The 16988-nt window shown below is 35.2% G+C and overlaps 1 protein-coding gene across 17 annotated transcripts in view; it reads left to right on the forward strand.

Moving 5' to 3' along the window:
- LOC126361668 (sodium/potassium-transporting ATPase subunit alpha) overlaps positions 1-16988 on the forward strand; it is a 631467-nt gene that overhangs the window by 565827 nt on the left and 48652 nt on the right. For all 17 annotated transcript variants that reach the window (XM_050007807.1, XM_050007814.1, XM_050007821.1 and 14 more), the window contains 4 exons: positions 1690-1942; positions 2309-2530; positions 3144-3389; positions 14868-14979. In XM_050007807.1, coding sequence (XP_049863764.1) covers positions 1690-1942; positions 2309-2530; positions 3144-3389; positions 14868-14979 — 833 coding nt within the window. The remainder of the gene's footprint in view (positions 1-1689; positions 1943-2308; positions 2531-3143; positions 3390-14867; positions 14980-16988) is intronic.

The following is a 16988-nucleotide window of genomic DNA, read 5'->3' on the forward strand; positions in this document are numbered from 1 at the left end:
TTTTTCTTTAATATATTGTAGCTAAACTTCCATGCATTTGCATTGTAGCATTGATTTTGTTATTTAGTGTGCATTAAAAAGTCACTCTTATTGTTTTGTCTGCACTGTATTTTATTTCAGTGAAAATGCCACTGTCTTTGAATGCTGTCAGTTAGCAACATTAAGCTGTACAGCACTTTGCCATCTGAATTAGAAGCTGTACAATGATAGCAGCTTATAGGTAGCTTATATTCACTCTATATACCATTTGGCATTGTGATTTTGATCCTTTTTTTCTCAGGATGTGTAGAAATATATATTTTTTCCGTGAAGTGTTTCACTACTTTTGGTTAATGTACTTTGCATTACGAGTTGATCCATATGAATAACATTCTGATTGCAAACCTGCAAGAGGAACATATCAGTTATCAGTTACCAAAAACAATTTAAGGCAAATCATCTCTGGACTTGCATTTTTTTTTAAAAAAAAAAAGTTCACCTATTCCTGCAGGAGGTACTATTTGTCAAAACTAGAAGAAAAGTCCTTGTAAATTAAAGTTCAGAAACCAATGCCTGTAGAGATGTGGGCAATTTTCTCATAATGAATAATGTGTAGCATTCAGTCATCTTAATGTTGCAGTTCACTGCACAATGAATTACCAGCATTACTGGAGAATGTTACCCATGCATGAAGACATTGACTGTGACTTATGTACAACAGGGCACCACCCCATTTTCTACAGACCATTTGACAGTATTTTGCTGCAATGTTTCATGAAAAGTGTATTGGTTACATTGTACAGACATTACAGAATCAGTGCGTGTGACGTAATCTGAATGGCGCAAGATGTATGCACTGCGAAGAATGGTTGAAGGGTGTGGTAGGATGTGCGGCAACTACATGCAACACTGCTTGTAGTGCCTACCTCTATATAACAGACAGATGGGCAGATTGATCAGTGTCTCAACAGATGTTAGTTTCCATGTAGTTGACCCACACCACCTCCTGTAGGAATATGTGATAGAAAAAAAAAATCACAATGTGTTTCTTGTACCTACTGCAGTTTGCTCATAACATTTATTTGAGGGATTACTAAAACAGTGCTGTTTCCTGAAATGAAGAATTGCTTACTGATTCACTCATTTGTACCATCAACAAGAATTTCCAAATTATTTGGCAGTGTGTTGTAACCTGTGCAGGACTTGGTTTTTGATATTTAATTGTAAGTATTCACAAGCTCTGTTATGCTTATATGTCAGCAGATTTTCATTTGTGAACCTTTACAACCTAGAATTATGATGCCGAAATTCTTAGGAACAATGTACAGCATTTTACCATGAAAAGCCACGAAGGTGAATTTATATGCCGAGCTTAACAGTGAAATGTTGGACAAAATTTGGGCAAGTAATGTTCACAAAATTTCTGTTCCAGAAATAGTACATGAGAAATGTGATTAATTTTAATGTTATATATTAGCATATATTTGCTCATGTTCCATTTAGAAATAACCAGGATATAAATTAGAACACTGAATTGTTGATTTTTTTAAAAATCAGATTAAGCGCAATACTGTAGATGCATTTTGTAAGGAATGGGAGGAATTTAAAGTGTTGGAAGATTGCACAGACACACTTTTGTGTCAAACAGCACTCTAGATATAAAGTTTAGCCTTACTGAAAAAATTGACATGTTCTTAATGACATTTTCAGTTCGCAACGGTTCTCCGTGGAGGTGAAAAACTGACACTTCGAGCTGAAGACATTGTGCTAGGTGATGTGGTTGAAGTGAAGTTTGGTGATCGCATTCCAGCAGATATTAGGATTATTGAATCTCGAGGGTTTAAGGTTGATAACTCTTCACTGACAGGAGAGTCGGAACCACAGAGCCGCAGCCCAGAATTTACACATGAAAATCCCCTCGAGACAAAGAATCTTGCATTCTTCTCTACAAATGCTGTTGAAGGTATATAATTAATTGTAAAGATTTGTTCCTGTTGTGAGAATTCGTTTACTTTAAATATGTACTGTTTCTTAGTGCTCACAGCTGGGGATGTATGAAATTATTGTATGTATGAAATTTTTGGTTGGTGATGTAGTTTCAGTTGACAGGGAAATAGGATGTGACTTCATTTAAATCTCTTCATAAGGTATGGAAGAAAATTATCTTTCTGCCATGATGTACAACATTTAAATTATTTAGTTCATAAAAGTTGTAAAAATAATTTGATAGACCTAAGATTTATTTATTTTCAAAGGTATTTGCCAAAGCTTTGGAGAAAGTTGTAAAAATAATTTGATAGAACTATAACAGATTTCTTTATTTTCAAAGGTACTGCCAAAGGAGTAGTAATAAGCTGTGGTGACAATACAGTAATGGGGCGAATTGCTGGCTTGGCATCAGGATTGGATACTGGTGAAACGCCTATTGCTAAGGAAATTCACCACTTCATCCATTTAATCACTGGAGTTGCTGTTTTTCTTGGAGTTACATTTTTCGTCATAGCTTTCATTCTTGGTTATCATTGGCTCGACGCTGTCATATTTCTTATTGGTATGTTTATTATATATTTTTTAATGTTTATCGTAAAGTAGTATGAATGTCATGTGTAAATGTTTATTTTATTTTTATATTGCTCTGAGAAGTATAAGACTGTGATAGATACATAGAAAAAATCATGGTGCAAAACTGCTACTGTGACTACTCTTACGTGCTTAGGAAATAACAAACTTTCATGATGTTGTAAGAAGGTTCATTAGTCACCTGCAGATCATAGTAGTAGATTGTAGTTTATTGAAGATGTGACTCAGTAACTTGCAAAAAGAGACTTTTGATCATTTTCAGTCAATTATTGTGTCTGTGAAGAGGATAGTAATGAAGTAAAAATCAAATCAGCTTTACTTGGTAGAGAAGTCATTTAAAAATTAGTTGTGTTTACTATATAGTTATTTGCAAAGGAGAAAATCAGTGAAAATTTGTAACATTGTTGGTCAGCTTTGAAAATTGTGCATTTGAGCTCACTTACATAGACATACATAGAGAGAGAGAGAGAGAGAGAGAGAGAGAGAGAGAGAGAGAGAGAGAGAGAATGAATTTGGTTTACTTTCATATTTAACTGATAGAAATATGCAAAATGTAATGACTAACTGTTTTTTTTTGGTGTTAGGTATCATTGTAGCTAATGTACCAGAGGGCCTGCTGGCCACAGTGACAGTGTGTCTGACGCTGACAGCAAAGAGGATGGCCTCAAAGAACTGCTTGGTGAAGAACTTGGAAGCTGTTGAAACTCTAGGTTCCACCTCAACCATATGCTCAGACAAGACTGGAACTTTGACTCAGAATCGTATGACTGTTGCCCATATGTGGTTTGATAACCAGATAATTGAGGCTGATACTACAGAAGACCAGTCAGGTTTGTTAACTATAATTTTGAAATTACTGATCCTACATTACACACGTTGATGGAAATGTTTGTTAGTTCTGTGAAATTTAATAAATTTCACATTTTTTTCTAATTACAAAGTACATTTTTCACATGAATGCTTTGAAATACTTAGTTTTACAGGAACTGTGAGACAAACAAGACAATTTTTTTCCCAAAAAATATGCAATTTAGTTTATCTTTCTGATTGGTCATGTGTACTGTTTACATTTTTCAAAATATATTTCATTCTATTTTTACTTTTCACTTTCCCATGATCTGCGTGTGTTTTATAAAAATATTGTCTAGTTATTCTGGATTCAGTTTCCTCTCATTAACTTCACTAAGCTTTTCAGGAATTTCAATTCTGTGTCATCTCTGTCTTTTAAGGATGAAGTCATATTCAATCAGACACATGAGCACATAATAAAATTTGTATTATGTATTAAAGTTTTTTTTTTAGATATTTGGATGCAAACGAGTTTCATAATAGACATCCATTAGGGACTCCAGTCATTACTGAATGGATTTTGGTTTGTCAGTTGGGCTGATGGACCAGCCAGATGGCTTATAGAGAATTTTTATATAATTGAAATATGCATTGTTGCACAGTGGACACTGTCATTGATCAGTTGCAGATTTCAACAAGGAATGTTGTGATGATTAATTACCAAGCGATGTGTCCAGTGAAGTGGCACTTCCTTGTTGAATACTCATTTCTGGGGAACTGAAATATATCATCTATATTTGGCAAAATTAGCATGTTTTGGTGAATTTATCATCTATTTTTGGTGAAATGTCATTATGTTTGGTGAAATTATCATCTATTTTTGGCAAAATTCACACACTTCTTTTTTGGGTGATTAGACAAAAATTTAAAAGGTTGTCATGCTATTTGCCCGAAGGATGAAGTCATATTCAGACACATGAGCCTATAATAAAATTTGTATTCTGTATTAAAGTTTTTTAGATATTTGGATGCAAGCTAGTTTCATAAGAGACTTCCATTAGGGACTCAAATCATTACTGAGTGGATTCCGATCATTGAAAATGACTATTACAAAAAAGCTTTATGACTGGAATGTTTTCTTTCACAAAAACTTCAACTTTTTAAATTTCCAATTAATGGTTATTTATTTTGGGAATCAGCAGCATTTTTCTGCTGATGAACAGTGTGCTTCTCTGATCTAATATTTTTCTTGACATTATTTTTCTTTTCACCCAATTTGATAAGTAAACAAATTGGGGGAATATTGATTTTAGTTTAGTTATGTGATGTTCCCTAGATCACTTTTGTGATTATTTCATCAATATGATTAGGAACAAGTCAGATTACAAGATATACACACATAAATAGTGCTAATATTAATATTACTGAAATTACATTTTCATTTCTGAAACAGAAACTTGTCCATGGAATAGAAGGAGTTGCCCAAAAGAAATGAGTTTAAGCTAGATTTAAAACTTGATCTGCTACCTGCTAGACACTTTATGTTGTTGGGCAAATTATCAAAGATTTTTGTTGCTGAATAATGTACCCCTTTTTTGAGCAACTGACGGCTTCAGTAACAGATAGAAAAGCTCATTTTTCCCTCTAGTGTTGTACATATGAACGTCACTGTTCTCCGCAAATTAAGATGGATTATTTATAACGAATTTCATTAGCGAATGTATGTACTCTGATGGTGTATATAAAATGCCTAACTCCTGGAATAGGTGCCTACATGATATCCTTGGGTGAACACCACTGATTCTTCTCACTTCTCTTTTGTGCAATCAATACTTTGTCTGAGAGGTATTTTACCCCAGAAATATATTCCATTAGACATTATTGAGTGGGAATATACAAAGTATGTTAGGAGGCTTATTTGTTTATTACCAAGACTAGTGACTATATGTAGAGCGAAAGAAGCTGAACTTAATTGTTTGAGAAGCTCAGTAATACGCTCCTTCCAGTTCAAGTTGTCATCAATGTGAACACCCTAAAATTTGGAGAAATATACCCTGTTAACTGAGCCCAGTTCATACGCTACATAAACTCTTGGTATGACTATTCGGTGTACAGACTTGGATATAGTGAGTTTTTTCAAAATTAAGGGAGAGTCCATTTTCTGAGAACCACTTAATAATTCTATGAAAGACGTCCTTAACTATATCTTCAGCTGCTTTTTCTGGAATGGGATTTATTATAACACTTGCGTCATCTGCAAATAGTACTCGTTCTGCTTGCTGAACATTAAGTTGAGAGGTCATTCACATGAATAAGGAACAACAGAGGACCCAAAATTGAACCCTATGGGACTTCCTTTGTGTTAACTCCCCATTCACTAGAATTTACCACCCTCCCAACATTATTTGTGTTTTTCAGCACAACTTTTTGCTTTCTGTTCGTTAAGTATGATTCAAAGTAGCTATATGTATAGCCTTCAGTTCCATAAAACCTGAGTTTTCTAAGAATGTGTCATGATCCACACAGTCAAATGTCTTTGGAAGGTCACAAAAAACACCAACTGGCGATAATTTGTTATTTAGGGCTTGTACTATTTGATGGGTAAATGCGAAGATAGCATTCTCACTCGAGTAACCCTTCCAGAGTCCGAACTGTGACATACTGAGTAAATTTTCATTTAAATGTGGGACTATTCTTGAATACATAACTTTTTCTAATATTTTAGAAAATTAAGTCAGAAATGAGGCTGGTCTACACTCTTGTCCTCCTTCTTATGAAGAGGTTGGACAATTGTGTATTTCAATCTGTCTGGAAAAATTCCCTGTGCCAGCAAAGCATTACATATGTCACTGAAGACTCCACTTACTGAATTAGAACAACACTTCAAAATTCTGTTAGAGACTCCATCAACACAACATGAGCTCTTGTTTTTTAGTATATTTATAATTCCCTTAATTTCAGTGGGGGATGTTTGTGCTATTTCTAAAGTCCTGGGAGTGTCATTTTTAACATTTTTCTGGGACCCTTTAACCATTTTTCCTGCTACATTCAGAAAGTGATTGTTAAAAATACTTGCAACTTTTAAGTTATCACTCAATCATCATTTAGCTTTATTGCTATGGTATGCTGTGCACTGTCAGGCTGCCCTGTCCTCCGTTTGATTATATTACATGTAATTTTAATCGTATTATCTGCATCATTAATTTCTGCCGGAACACATAAGCTTCTCGACTTCTTAATGACATTCCTTAAAATATTACAGTATCTTTTGTAGTAAGCAAGTAATGTTGGATCCTGACTTGTTCTGTCCTGTCCATACATTTCTCTCTTCCTCTTACACGATATCTTAATTCCCTTAGTAATCCATTTCTTGCTTGACTTTGTAATGGCTTTTTTGGGTAACGTTTCAGGAAAGGAACTCTCAAATATTGAGACAAATTTATGGTGGAATAAATTGATTTTGGCATCAGCATCATTTTCTGTGTATACTTCATCCCATTCTACCTCTTCTAGTCTTCAGTTTTTCATGGCCATTCATAGCCATCCGACCCATGCTCAACTGTGCTGCAAGTACTTAGCATAGAAGTAGAACCAAAAATAACTCTATTCACATGTTAGGAAAAGACTTCCAGGGTCATCGAAATACGTTAACAAGTTATGTTTTCCAGTCGCTGTAGGGCAGTATGCAGACATCATAAACTCACAGCCGGCCATGAGCATAAACAAACTAGGATTGTAAGGGCCATAGGGTATTTCAAGGATCACCAATCCCTTCTAGTGTTGTTGGGGTCATAGTTGAACTCCATGATGACAGTCTGGGATTAGTCTTTTGACTCATTTCAAAATAAGAAAGTAAAATGATGAGCAAAACACAACACAACTCAAAGCATTCGGTAATGGTTACCATGCAGTTGCTTACACAAGTTGGTAGAGTTGTAATGAAGGTATTCAGGCCAGACCTGTACTGGTATTTGACACAACCACAGTTACAAACATCTGCCACCTAAAACAGCCATTTTAGTGTCCATATGCACTGCACTTACATGTAGCTCCCAAAACTGTATTATGTAAAACAATTTTGCAATTGTGTTCCTGGTCAGTTGTGTAAAAACTCCAATATCAATACTGGGAATTCAGTTGTTGCTGGATTTCAGCAACCACTATCAATTTTATCTTCCATGTGGACACACAACCATTTCTTTAAAAAATGCTTGGATTGTCAGGTTACATCTCTTTAAGAATTTTTGGCTAATGTGATGGAGTGACATCTTGTGCAATGAAGGAAAAATAGAAATATTAGATCGAGTATGAAGTTTTGTACCTTTAATATTTAACTGTAAAAGATTAGCCATTGTGTTAACTAAATCAGAAACCAGATGATCTCCAGATGCAATATTTGACCAGTCTATCAAAAGCATTTCAGCCCTTAACATGTAAACACAACAGTGAAAAACATTTTCCAAAATTTGGTTTTCATCTTTCGGAAGTTGTCATGTATAAAAATAGTGATTACAGCAATTTTCGGACTTTAGCTGAGAGACAAACATACCACATGTATTTCATAGTTCTAAGACAACAGGTCCCATGGCCGAGCCATAAATTGCATTACATGGCATGTATAGTGAACATTAACTATTCATAACTGATTTTTTTTTTTACCAAAACATTGAGCACAACAATATGTGGTTGCATTCATGGACTTTTTATTTTGCAGTTGTGTTCTTATATATATTTTCTTTCCAAATTGGGCTTTGTATGGTGATATGTAATGCAAGTAATCAAAATATCGTTACCTTTTTTTTACAAATTATTATGGAATATTAATGTTTTTGAGTTCTTACTGATTACAGTTGGCACCAGAAATGGCAAAGAGCAGGGCAGAAGTAAGCCTTTTTGTAGAACAGTTAAACATTGTGGAAATTGGACTAATCAAGAGATTTCTGTTTTTGCAAACTGCACACTTGGATTGTACTGTCCCTGGCTGTTCATGAAGGAGGCAATATTGGACTGTAAAACTATCTAAAATATTAGTTGCAGATTTGATTTAAAGAAAACAAACAAAAATAAAAAATACCAACTCGGACAGGAACATTTGATTCATGCATAAGAGTGAGGGCAGGGCAGCATTACAGAGAAAATTTGGCGACACGAGCAGGTGCTCCCTGTCTCTGTGGAAAATAAATGGTGATGTGACAAGGCATTACACATATTACCAACTAACTTAAGAAAATATTCCTCAAGCCACATGGAAGTGGCTAGCTTTCCCACTATAGCTGTATAGATTGTCAGAAATTTGTGATGGAAAAAACTGTGTCAATGTCAATTAAAAAGCAAGATAAACAAGGGTCCTGTGACCATGATTAAAGCTTAGTCACAACTTTGTTCTCTCTGCACTGCACCAAATTAAATGTTGGTTAGTAAAATGTGTTCAGCTAACCAGGTGACTGTGGTTAACTCTGTGTCTTACAAAGGAAAAGTGCCCATTATACATGCACAGTTAACAATAATTGCTGTATGTGGTACTTACAGGCACTTTTCAGTATGTCAGTAAAACATGGGTATTCTTACGGTGCTATGGAGATTTCTTAAAATTTGAAACTGATATCCTTTTAGAGCTGGTCACCTGTAACGCGATAATTCTCTGATGTATTGTTAAGATGATTTAGAAATTGCCGATGATTTGAACACAGAATAGTGCTGTGCAGTGATCTGAGATACACATCGGTGAAAGTTATTTGTTAACTCAAGTCGGTTTGCATGTGCATAATATCCATATTCCTGTTGTTGCATTGACAGAAGTAATGCACTTCATCGCATAGGTTTCAAGATCATGATTTGTTTCATAATTTCATTTGAATGGAAGTGGAATTTTTTTCCAATGCTGCTTGTCATTACTGCAAAAGGTGACTTCTGAAATTTTCCCGGCGTATTTGTTCTTCTAATAAATTGTTACAACGGTTTTCAACTGGATAAAAATTGGAATCCTGTTATTAAAATTATACATTCACAGCGAAATAGACAGCGTCATTCGATACTCAATGACTAGATGATGTTTTACTTTCACCACCGAGGGCAGCACGTACAACTCGGCTTTGCCACGCATGTCAACACATGACGCATGCGCTGTATGATGCCAGTACATTTCGCAAGCGTGAGATTCGGCATAAATACCACGACTGCACCTGGGCTCTTAAGTAGTTGTGTAATCACCTGATGATGGCTGGACGTCTCTGGGCCGAAATATTGTGGCAGAATGTCGACGGGATCTGGCTGCATACCCGGAAATTATTAGAAGAACTGAAAAAGGTATTTGCTGACAAGATAAAAATGTGAGGCAGTCCATAAAACCAAGAAATAACTTCTGTTTACTTTCTAATATAGACCGACAGACACATTAAGATTTTGGGTCACTGGGGTAACATTCCAGAAAATACAGCAAATACATTATTTATAGTAAATAACATTGTCTACTGCATGTAATACTTCTATTAGATTAAGAAGAAAGACCCAGAACCATTCCGAAAACAAAAGGTGAAAAAATATTTGGAAGGAGGAGGATATGAACCTGTTACCATCCACTTCATGGCTCATGGTATTATCAATGAAACTACAACTTCAACAGAATAGGAAATTCTCTGAACTGCTATATACCATGTAAAGATGGAATCTACAAATATTTTTTGATATTTAGCTTTGACAAATTCTAAAAAAATGACTTGCTTTTGATAGATCATGATTGCGTGATAGCACTGAAATACACTGTACCTGTGACTTCAGGAAATCCTTCCAGTACACTGAAACCATCTATCATGGAGTGTAATTCTGCTTGAAAAGGAAACTTTATGCATTGTGGAGACATTGCTGCCATGATTCTCCATACATCACTGATAGATAATTCTTTGTTCCGTTGTTCTGTGTACATTAGCACTACCACCAATAACCATGCTCTTAATGTTATTAAAAGTCTGTTCATGGGTGAGACAGGGTTATTCTGATAAGTAGGAAATTCCACCCTCTCGTTGATTTGACCTAATAATCACCACACGGTTTCCTTTGAAAGTCGAAATCTGTCTTCAAATTTCCTGTCCCCATAATCATCGAAAGAATTTCCCCCTTTCCACAAGTATACTAATATGATTGTGGTGACAATTTATGTGGTCAATACGTAATTTTTTTTATCTTCTATGCCATCTAAAATATCAGAAGGTGTGCCATCTTAAATTTATTTAACTTATTTTAACAATTCCCAGTACAAGATTAAGGGGCCACCAACCTTGGTCGACTTTGACTATGACAAAAACTCCTTCGTTTAACTTTAAACAAGGCTGGTGCATTCGAATTTTATGTTGACCAAGGTTAAATGCCAATGTAACCTTGCTGAACTTTTAATTAACCTTGGTGCAGTCGATCCAAAAACTATTTCATTGCACGTGTGAGAGGAAGAATTGAAGATATGGATCAAATCATACAGTTTATCAATTTTTATACTAATTCATTGCATACTCATGCAGTTACCTTCCAGTTATTACAGAGTAGTTGTAATGTCAATGTATACATAGGTAGAAGTATCAGTGTGTTCCTACTTGATATAATTTGGGGGTTCTGTTAATGACAGGGATGATTAACATGTGCAGTTTGAGCAACAGACAGTAGATTTAGTGACAATGCTTAAGTGTTTGTTAGTGCCATGGTAATAGGGGGTGTGAAATGATGGCAGCATATAATGCCAGAAAATGGTGGATTAAGCTTCATGCCTACCCTATTTCAAATATTAGTAGTGTAGTGTGAAGAGAGGAATTATTAACATTAAATTTAAGCTACCATATTCACTCGAATCTAAGCCGCACTCGAATCTAAGCCACACCTGAAAAATGAGACTCGAAAACAAGGAAAAAAAAAAATTCCCAAATATACGTCGCACTTGAAATTTGAGGCTCGAAATCCAAAGGGATAGAAAAGTTTTAGGCCACAACACCAAATCGAAACAAAGTTGGTCCATTGTAATATGAGACACAATTTAGGTAGAATGAATGACGATACAGCTTCAGTAGTTTGGTTCGAGTCGTAATCTTAGGAGTTAAGCTTTACCAGGTAGCCGTTGCTATGCGTTAGGCGCTCCGTGCGTATTTATACGGGTACCCTTTGTTTTTCACGTGCTTCATCTGGTTTGACTTTATTGCTTATTTTTCTTTGATCTGATAAGTGCCGTTCTCTTTGTTATAGCTGTTTATGTCACTCTAAGCTGAAAATGCATTACTGTACTGTGTCATGCATTGTTTGTCGGTTTCTGATAATGAGTGTTTACGACCTGTTGCCGCTCGCGGCATGGCTTGCTTTTGTGCACGCTACCGCCGCTTACAATTAAAAAAAAAAAAAAAAAAAAAGAGAAGAATTGTCTCATAAGCGAAACAATGGCAAGAGACTGCTATTTGTTGTTACTTACACTCTTGCTTTCTTTGATAATTATCAACAAGAACCAAATGATAGACTGTGTATGATAGAAGATGTTCTGAAAGAGACTTTAGTGAAAAATTTTCTCCATTTGAAAATCTTTGCAGACGCCTCTTTTGTACATTACATTCTGCACAGAAATTAGAGTCATCTTAAATTTAAAAATCCAATCAATTGCCGTGCTTCATTTCTGACTGTATCACTATTTGGCATAAGAATAATATGAGTATAAACTTGACATTGTATGTATATTCTTCTGTGTTTGCTGTTGTCTCACACTAGTTTCGTAGTTTTAGGCAGACAGGATTTAAATGAGATAGCAGCAAACATGAAAGAATACATGGCAAAATGTTTGTATTCATATTATTCTTATGGTGAAGAGAATACTGCATGTGATTCACAATTCATAAAAGTTAATAATTTGCAACCATCTGTTCTCACAGGTAGGAATAAATTCAGAATGTAGAGTTGGCCATATTGACAAACATCCCAAACAGTCTTGCCAGTCAGATTTTCATAGTACATTGAAATGCTGCTACATTCGAAGATGAACAATACGGAATTTGTATTTACTTCTTTGGATAATGTAAGAATTTGCAGTGGTCAAAACTCGGGGCGGAGGAAAAAAAGCTCGTCTTCTCCCACCCCCACCATTTTTTTTCCCCCACCAGTATTTATCTTTGTGCCTGCAAAGCATGCCTGTGTAGTGCTACACATATTCGATGGCAGAAGTTAGTTGTGGTGGGACCTACCAACATTTTTCAGAACTTCCTCCTACTTTGCACTCGATTCTAAGCCGCAGGCAGTTTTTTGGATTACAAAAACCGGAAAAAAAGTGCGGCTTAGATTTGAGTAACTACGGTAGTTCCAGGAAGATCCCTCACTGTCTTGAAGAGAAAATACAGCACCTAAAGTACGAACTCAAAAGAAGCAGAATTTCAGCAGTGAGATTAAATTATGCTGAGAGCTGGAGACTCAAAAAAGAAATTCCTGTAAGATAGTCAGAACTGAGCCTTCATAGTGGAAATACTTCATCAGAAAATATTTGCATATTGTCTGGGAACATTGATTAGAGTTTGAGGTGGCTGAATGATAAAGAGCACTGCTGATTGTGGCTGAATGATAAAGAGCACTGCTGATTGAGACATGAAGTAAAGGACAGGGATGGAGGGTAAGGAGAAAGGGAGAGAGAGAGGACAAACTGTGGTGCCACTTAACTCTAACATTTTGTTGTGAAGCTTAAGAAAATAAAAGTAACAAAGGTGAACATTTCACAAGAGCTTAAAAACAAGGTTCTTTTGACCAAACAATCCTTAACAGTCCATGATAGTTCAAGCACACACAGAACCCTATAGGATTTTTGTGCTGCTCAAATATTGTGTTTTGTCAATGTTTCCATCTTGTTTCATGACATGGACTGTGAATCTCTCAGGAGCAGCCCCTCCTATGTGATTGTACAGATCTAGCAAGTGTTATTTAATTATGCTTAATTCAATATTTCAGATAGTTTTTTCACTATACAAAAGTAATTCTGTAAAATGTAATTAAAGGGTTTATCTTCTGTCTTCAAGTGATATCGGTTCACGTTTGATCCTCAGTCTCCAGTTCCATAGTAATCTGTTTGCTGAAGTTGACTCTCGTGTTAATATGACAAAGTAAAGAAATAGTTTCAGATTTTTTCCCTTGCTAGTTTTCACAGATCATAATTAGGAACTAATTTTATTGAGGATGGTCATCAGATGTATTTTCGGGACATTGTGCTTATAATGAGGACCAAATTTATGGAAATGAGGAAAATCCAGTACAATAATTTCTTATATTGTTAGTATGCAAGTAACAAGTAAAGTAACATCAATATTGCACTCGTTTTAGGGATAAATGGTTCTCTCATTTGGGCCATATAGAGGCAGTGTAAGTAAGTGGACTTGATGTACCTACTTCATGGGACTTTGCTGTATCCAAACAGTTAAACAAGTAGTACAGAAACACAGTTGGCTAACGAAACCAAAACTTTCTCGCCCTTAACATGTTAGGTTTATCATTTGTTATTAGTAGCATATCATATATGCTACCTGTACACTATTTCGGCAATGTATATGTTGTCATTGGTTCTGATTTGAATAGAATTCTGCACAAAATGTATTACTTACACATATACTGAAACAGAAAAAAAATGGTTTGTGCTTTAATTTGTGAGGCATTGTTTAAGGCCTAAGTCTTTTAACTGGTTTAATGCTGACCTCTGTTATCATCACTCATAAGTACTTCACCTAATGTCATCCTTTCTTTTAATCTCTCTCTCTCTCTCTCTCTCTCTCTCTCTCTCTCTCTCTCTCTCTCTCTCTCTCTCTCTCTCTCTCTCTCTCTCTCTCTCTCTCTCTCTCTCTCTCTCTCTACCCTTACCATTTTTCCATTTAGGTGCTTCTTCTAGCAAAAACTTAACTGTTACCGGCTGCTGATGCAGATGTCCTATTAACCTGTCGCTTTTTCTCTTTCCTCACATATTCTTTGTAGTGCTTCTTCATTTCTCACATGGTCTGTCTGCTTAATTTGTGAGGTAGTAATGATGCATTTGTACAGAACTGTGAGTGTACTGTACTGCTAAGCGTCATGCAATGCCCCGGGTACCTCTTTGTTTCACTACGTAATATGTGATGTGAGTGATGAATAGTATATGCTCTTTAAATTCTAATTCACTTAAATATTTAAACTTGTTCTGCAATGGATAACTGTACATAGGAAAATGGAAATACTGTTAGCTACATTTTTGCGAAGAGTTTAATTAGTGCCATTATATATAAATACCTGTTGAACAGTATGAGTAACTTGTGTGTTGCAGAGGCATTTAAAATGAAGTAATACAAAATATTCTCTGTACTTTTGTTGTTATTCTTACACTGTGAATTGTCAGACATTCTCCATTATTACGCAACAGGACATATTAGAAGCCTGTAAATTACTTGAAACTATAATGCCTGTGTCTCTGAAAACCATGTTGTTGCTTTTTGTACTCTTTAGTAGTATGTGCAGGTAGTGCATCTATAAGCTTATTGAATAATTTGTTTCAGGTGTGCAGTATGATCGAACAAGCCCAGGTTTTAAGGCATTGGCCAGAATTGCAACACTTTGTAACAGAGCTGAATTCAAGCCCGGTCAGGATGGAGTACCAATCTTGAAAAGGTTAATATAATTGTAATTAAGCACTACAAATCTGGATTTTTGTTTTGTTTTGTTTTGTTTAGGGCCCAAGTATTGAAAAACTGTGTTATTGCATACGGTTTCACTACTGTTTTTGCCATTTCATTCTCTTTCAGTGTCTTTATTACTTTAGCATTTCATTCAGATGTATTTATCAGTGTTTCAAATTACTTAAGTTATATGGTATGCTGTATATTTGAGTAATTTTTTGGAGATATATTAAAGTAGTGAAGTCCCTTCAAATTTGGTTCTAAGCTACAAGGTAAGTCAGTTGTCACCAGCAATCCTTAGACTTTGTTTTGCTTAACTTAGTGTTAGTCAGTAGTGGACTTCGCTAGTGTGAAGACACTTGACACATGTTACGTTGTTTGTTTATATCTGAGAAACAGTGAATATAACAGCATGTATTTGTTTGTGGAACATTTTCCAAACATCCAACCTTCATCTTAACCAAGTATTCACAAATGAAATTAAGATTTGAAGAGTCTGGGTTGGTACTGACATATGAGTTGAAACTGACAGGTTTTGGACTTCAAGCATAGACACTTCTGAAACAAATAAAACTAATATATTAGTCACCGTTAATATATTAGTTTTTCTTTCAGAGCAAGGGTACTGGGCAGTAGTAATAGAATTTTTGCTCTTTGTTACTATTTGCTGTAAAAAATCAGAAATTAAAAAAAAAACCTGCTTATGTCAACATCACCACGCCAGGGGGTGGATATGACCGCTTATCTGTTATGTGATAATTGTGGATTGTTTATGACTAGGGTGATTTTTTATCAGTTTCAAACCTTTATAAATAAGTGGAAAAGAAATTTAGCATAATTATTAAATTTTAATAGTAATATCAGAGGAAGATAACAGAAAAAATTTAAGGACAGAACTATGTTATCAAAATATGCTTTATGAAATTCCAAATAAACATGCACAAAAACACGTTTACTGTTTACTGAACACCAATAAGTCAATTTCAATAGGAAAATCCCTCTTTCTTCCAACTATTTGGTTGGCAAACTTTTACATCTGAACCCTCTATTTTGTGTATATCATCAATTACAGATGAGACTCATTTCTATGAAGGAATGTAAGAAATAGCTGTATGTGGCTTTCATAGGTATTTTACCCACATAGTTTTTAACTGTTTTCTTGGAATAGGAATGCAAAGAGATGCCTTAATTATATCTCTGATATCCATGACAAAAAGTGGAAATCCCCAGTTTGCTCAGTCGAGAAGTACCGTCAGTACATCAGTAAGTCCTCTTCTTCGTTAACACTAAAAACTGTCTGACCATGTTTTGTTTTATCATGACAGCCAAGAGTCCTATTTATGTGGTTTTTTTTTTTTTTTTTTTTTTTTTTTTTTTTTTTTTTTTTTTTTTTTTTTTTTGGAATTTTATACATTCAGCTAGTCTTCTTGATTTTTAACTTTGAACTCATAATTTCTGTGAGACACAGTTTGAAAGTATCCCAGGTATATTTCTTCAGTTCACGCAGTTTACATTTATATACATGGGGAATTTTTGGACCGACAAATTATGATCTTTGCAGTATGATGAAAGAAACACAACTATGGCCTGAGTGACAAATTCGTAAGTTAACATACAGACACCTGCAACGACGACTTATTCACTAATCATTAGACTATTATAGACAGTTGTTGCTGCATCCACCATATCACATTGTTGCTGTATTCATTAGATCACACTATTGCCACATTCACGAATGCTTGTTCATAAAGGAATCACTCGAGAAAAGACACTCAATTTCGCCCCAGGTTTCTCAGCTGGTCAACTTCACCTTGATTTCCACCAAGAATTTGCACATTCTATTTGGCATCTATAAAAGATGTACATGTAATAGATCAACTGGTGTTACTGCTCTAGTTTTTGTTATGAAGGGTCAGTGCATAACATAGATTAGGTATAGATACAAGAGTTGTTTTATGTCAGTCACACAAATGAAAGTTTTAGCTCATTAAAGAAGTTTAA

Source organism: Schistocerca gregaria, chromosome 1 (assembly GCF_023897955.1).
Source record: "Schistocerca gregaria isolate iqSchGreg1 chromosome 1, iqSchGreg1.2, whole genome shotgun sequence".
NCBI classification, from domain to species: Eukaryota; Metazoa; Arthropoda; class Insecta; order Orthoptera; family Acrididae; genus Schistocerca; species Schistocerca gregaria.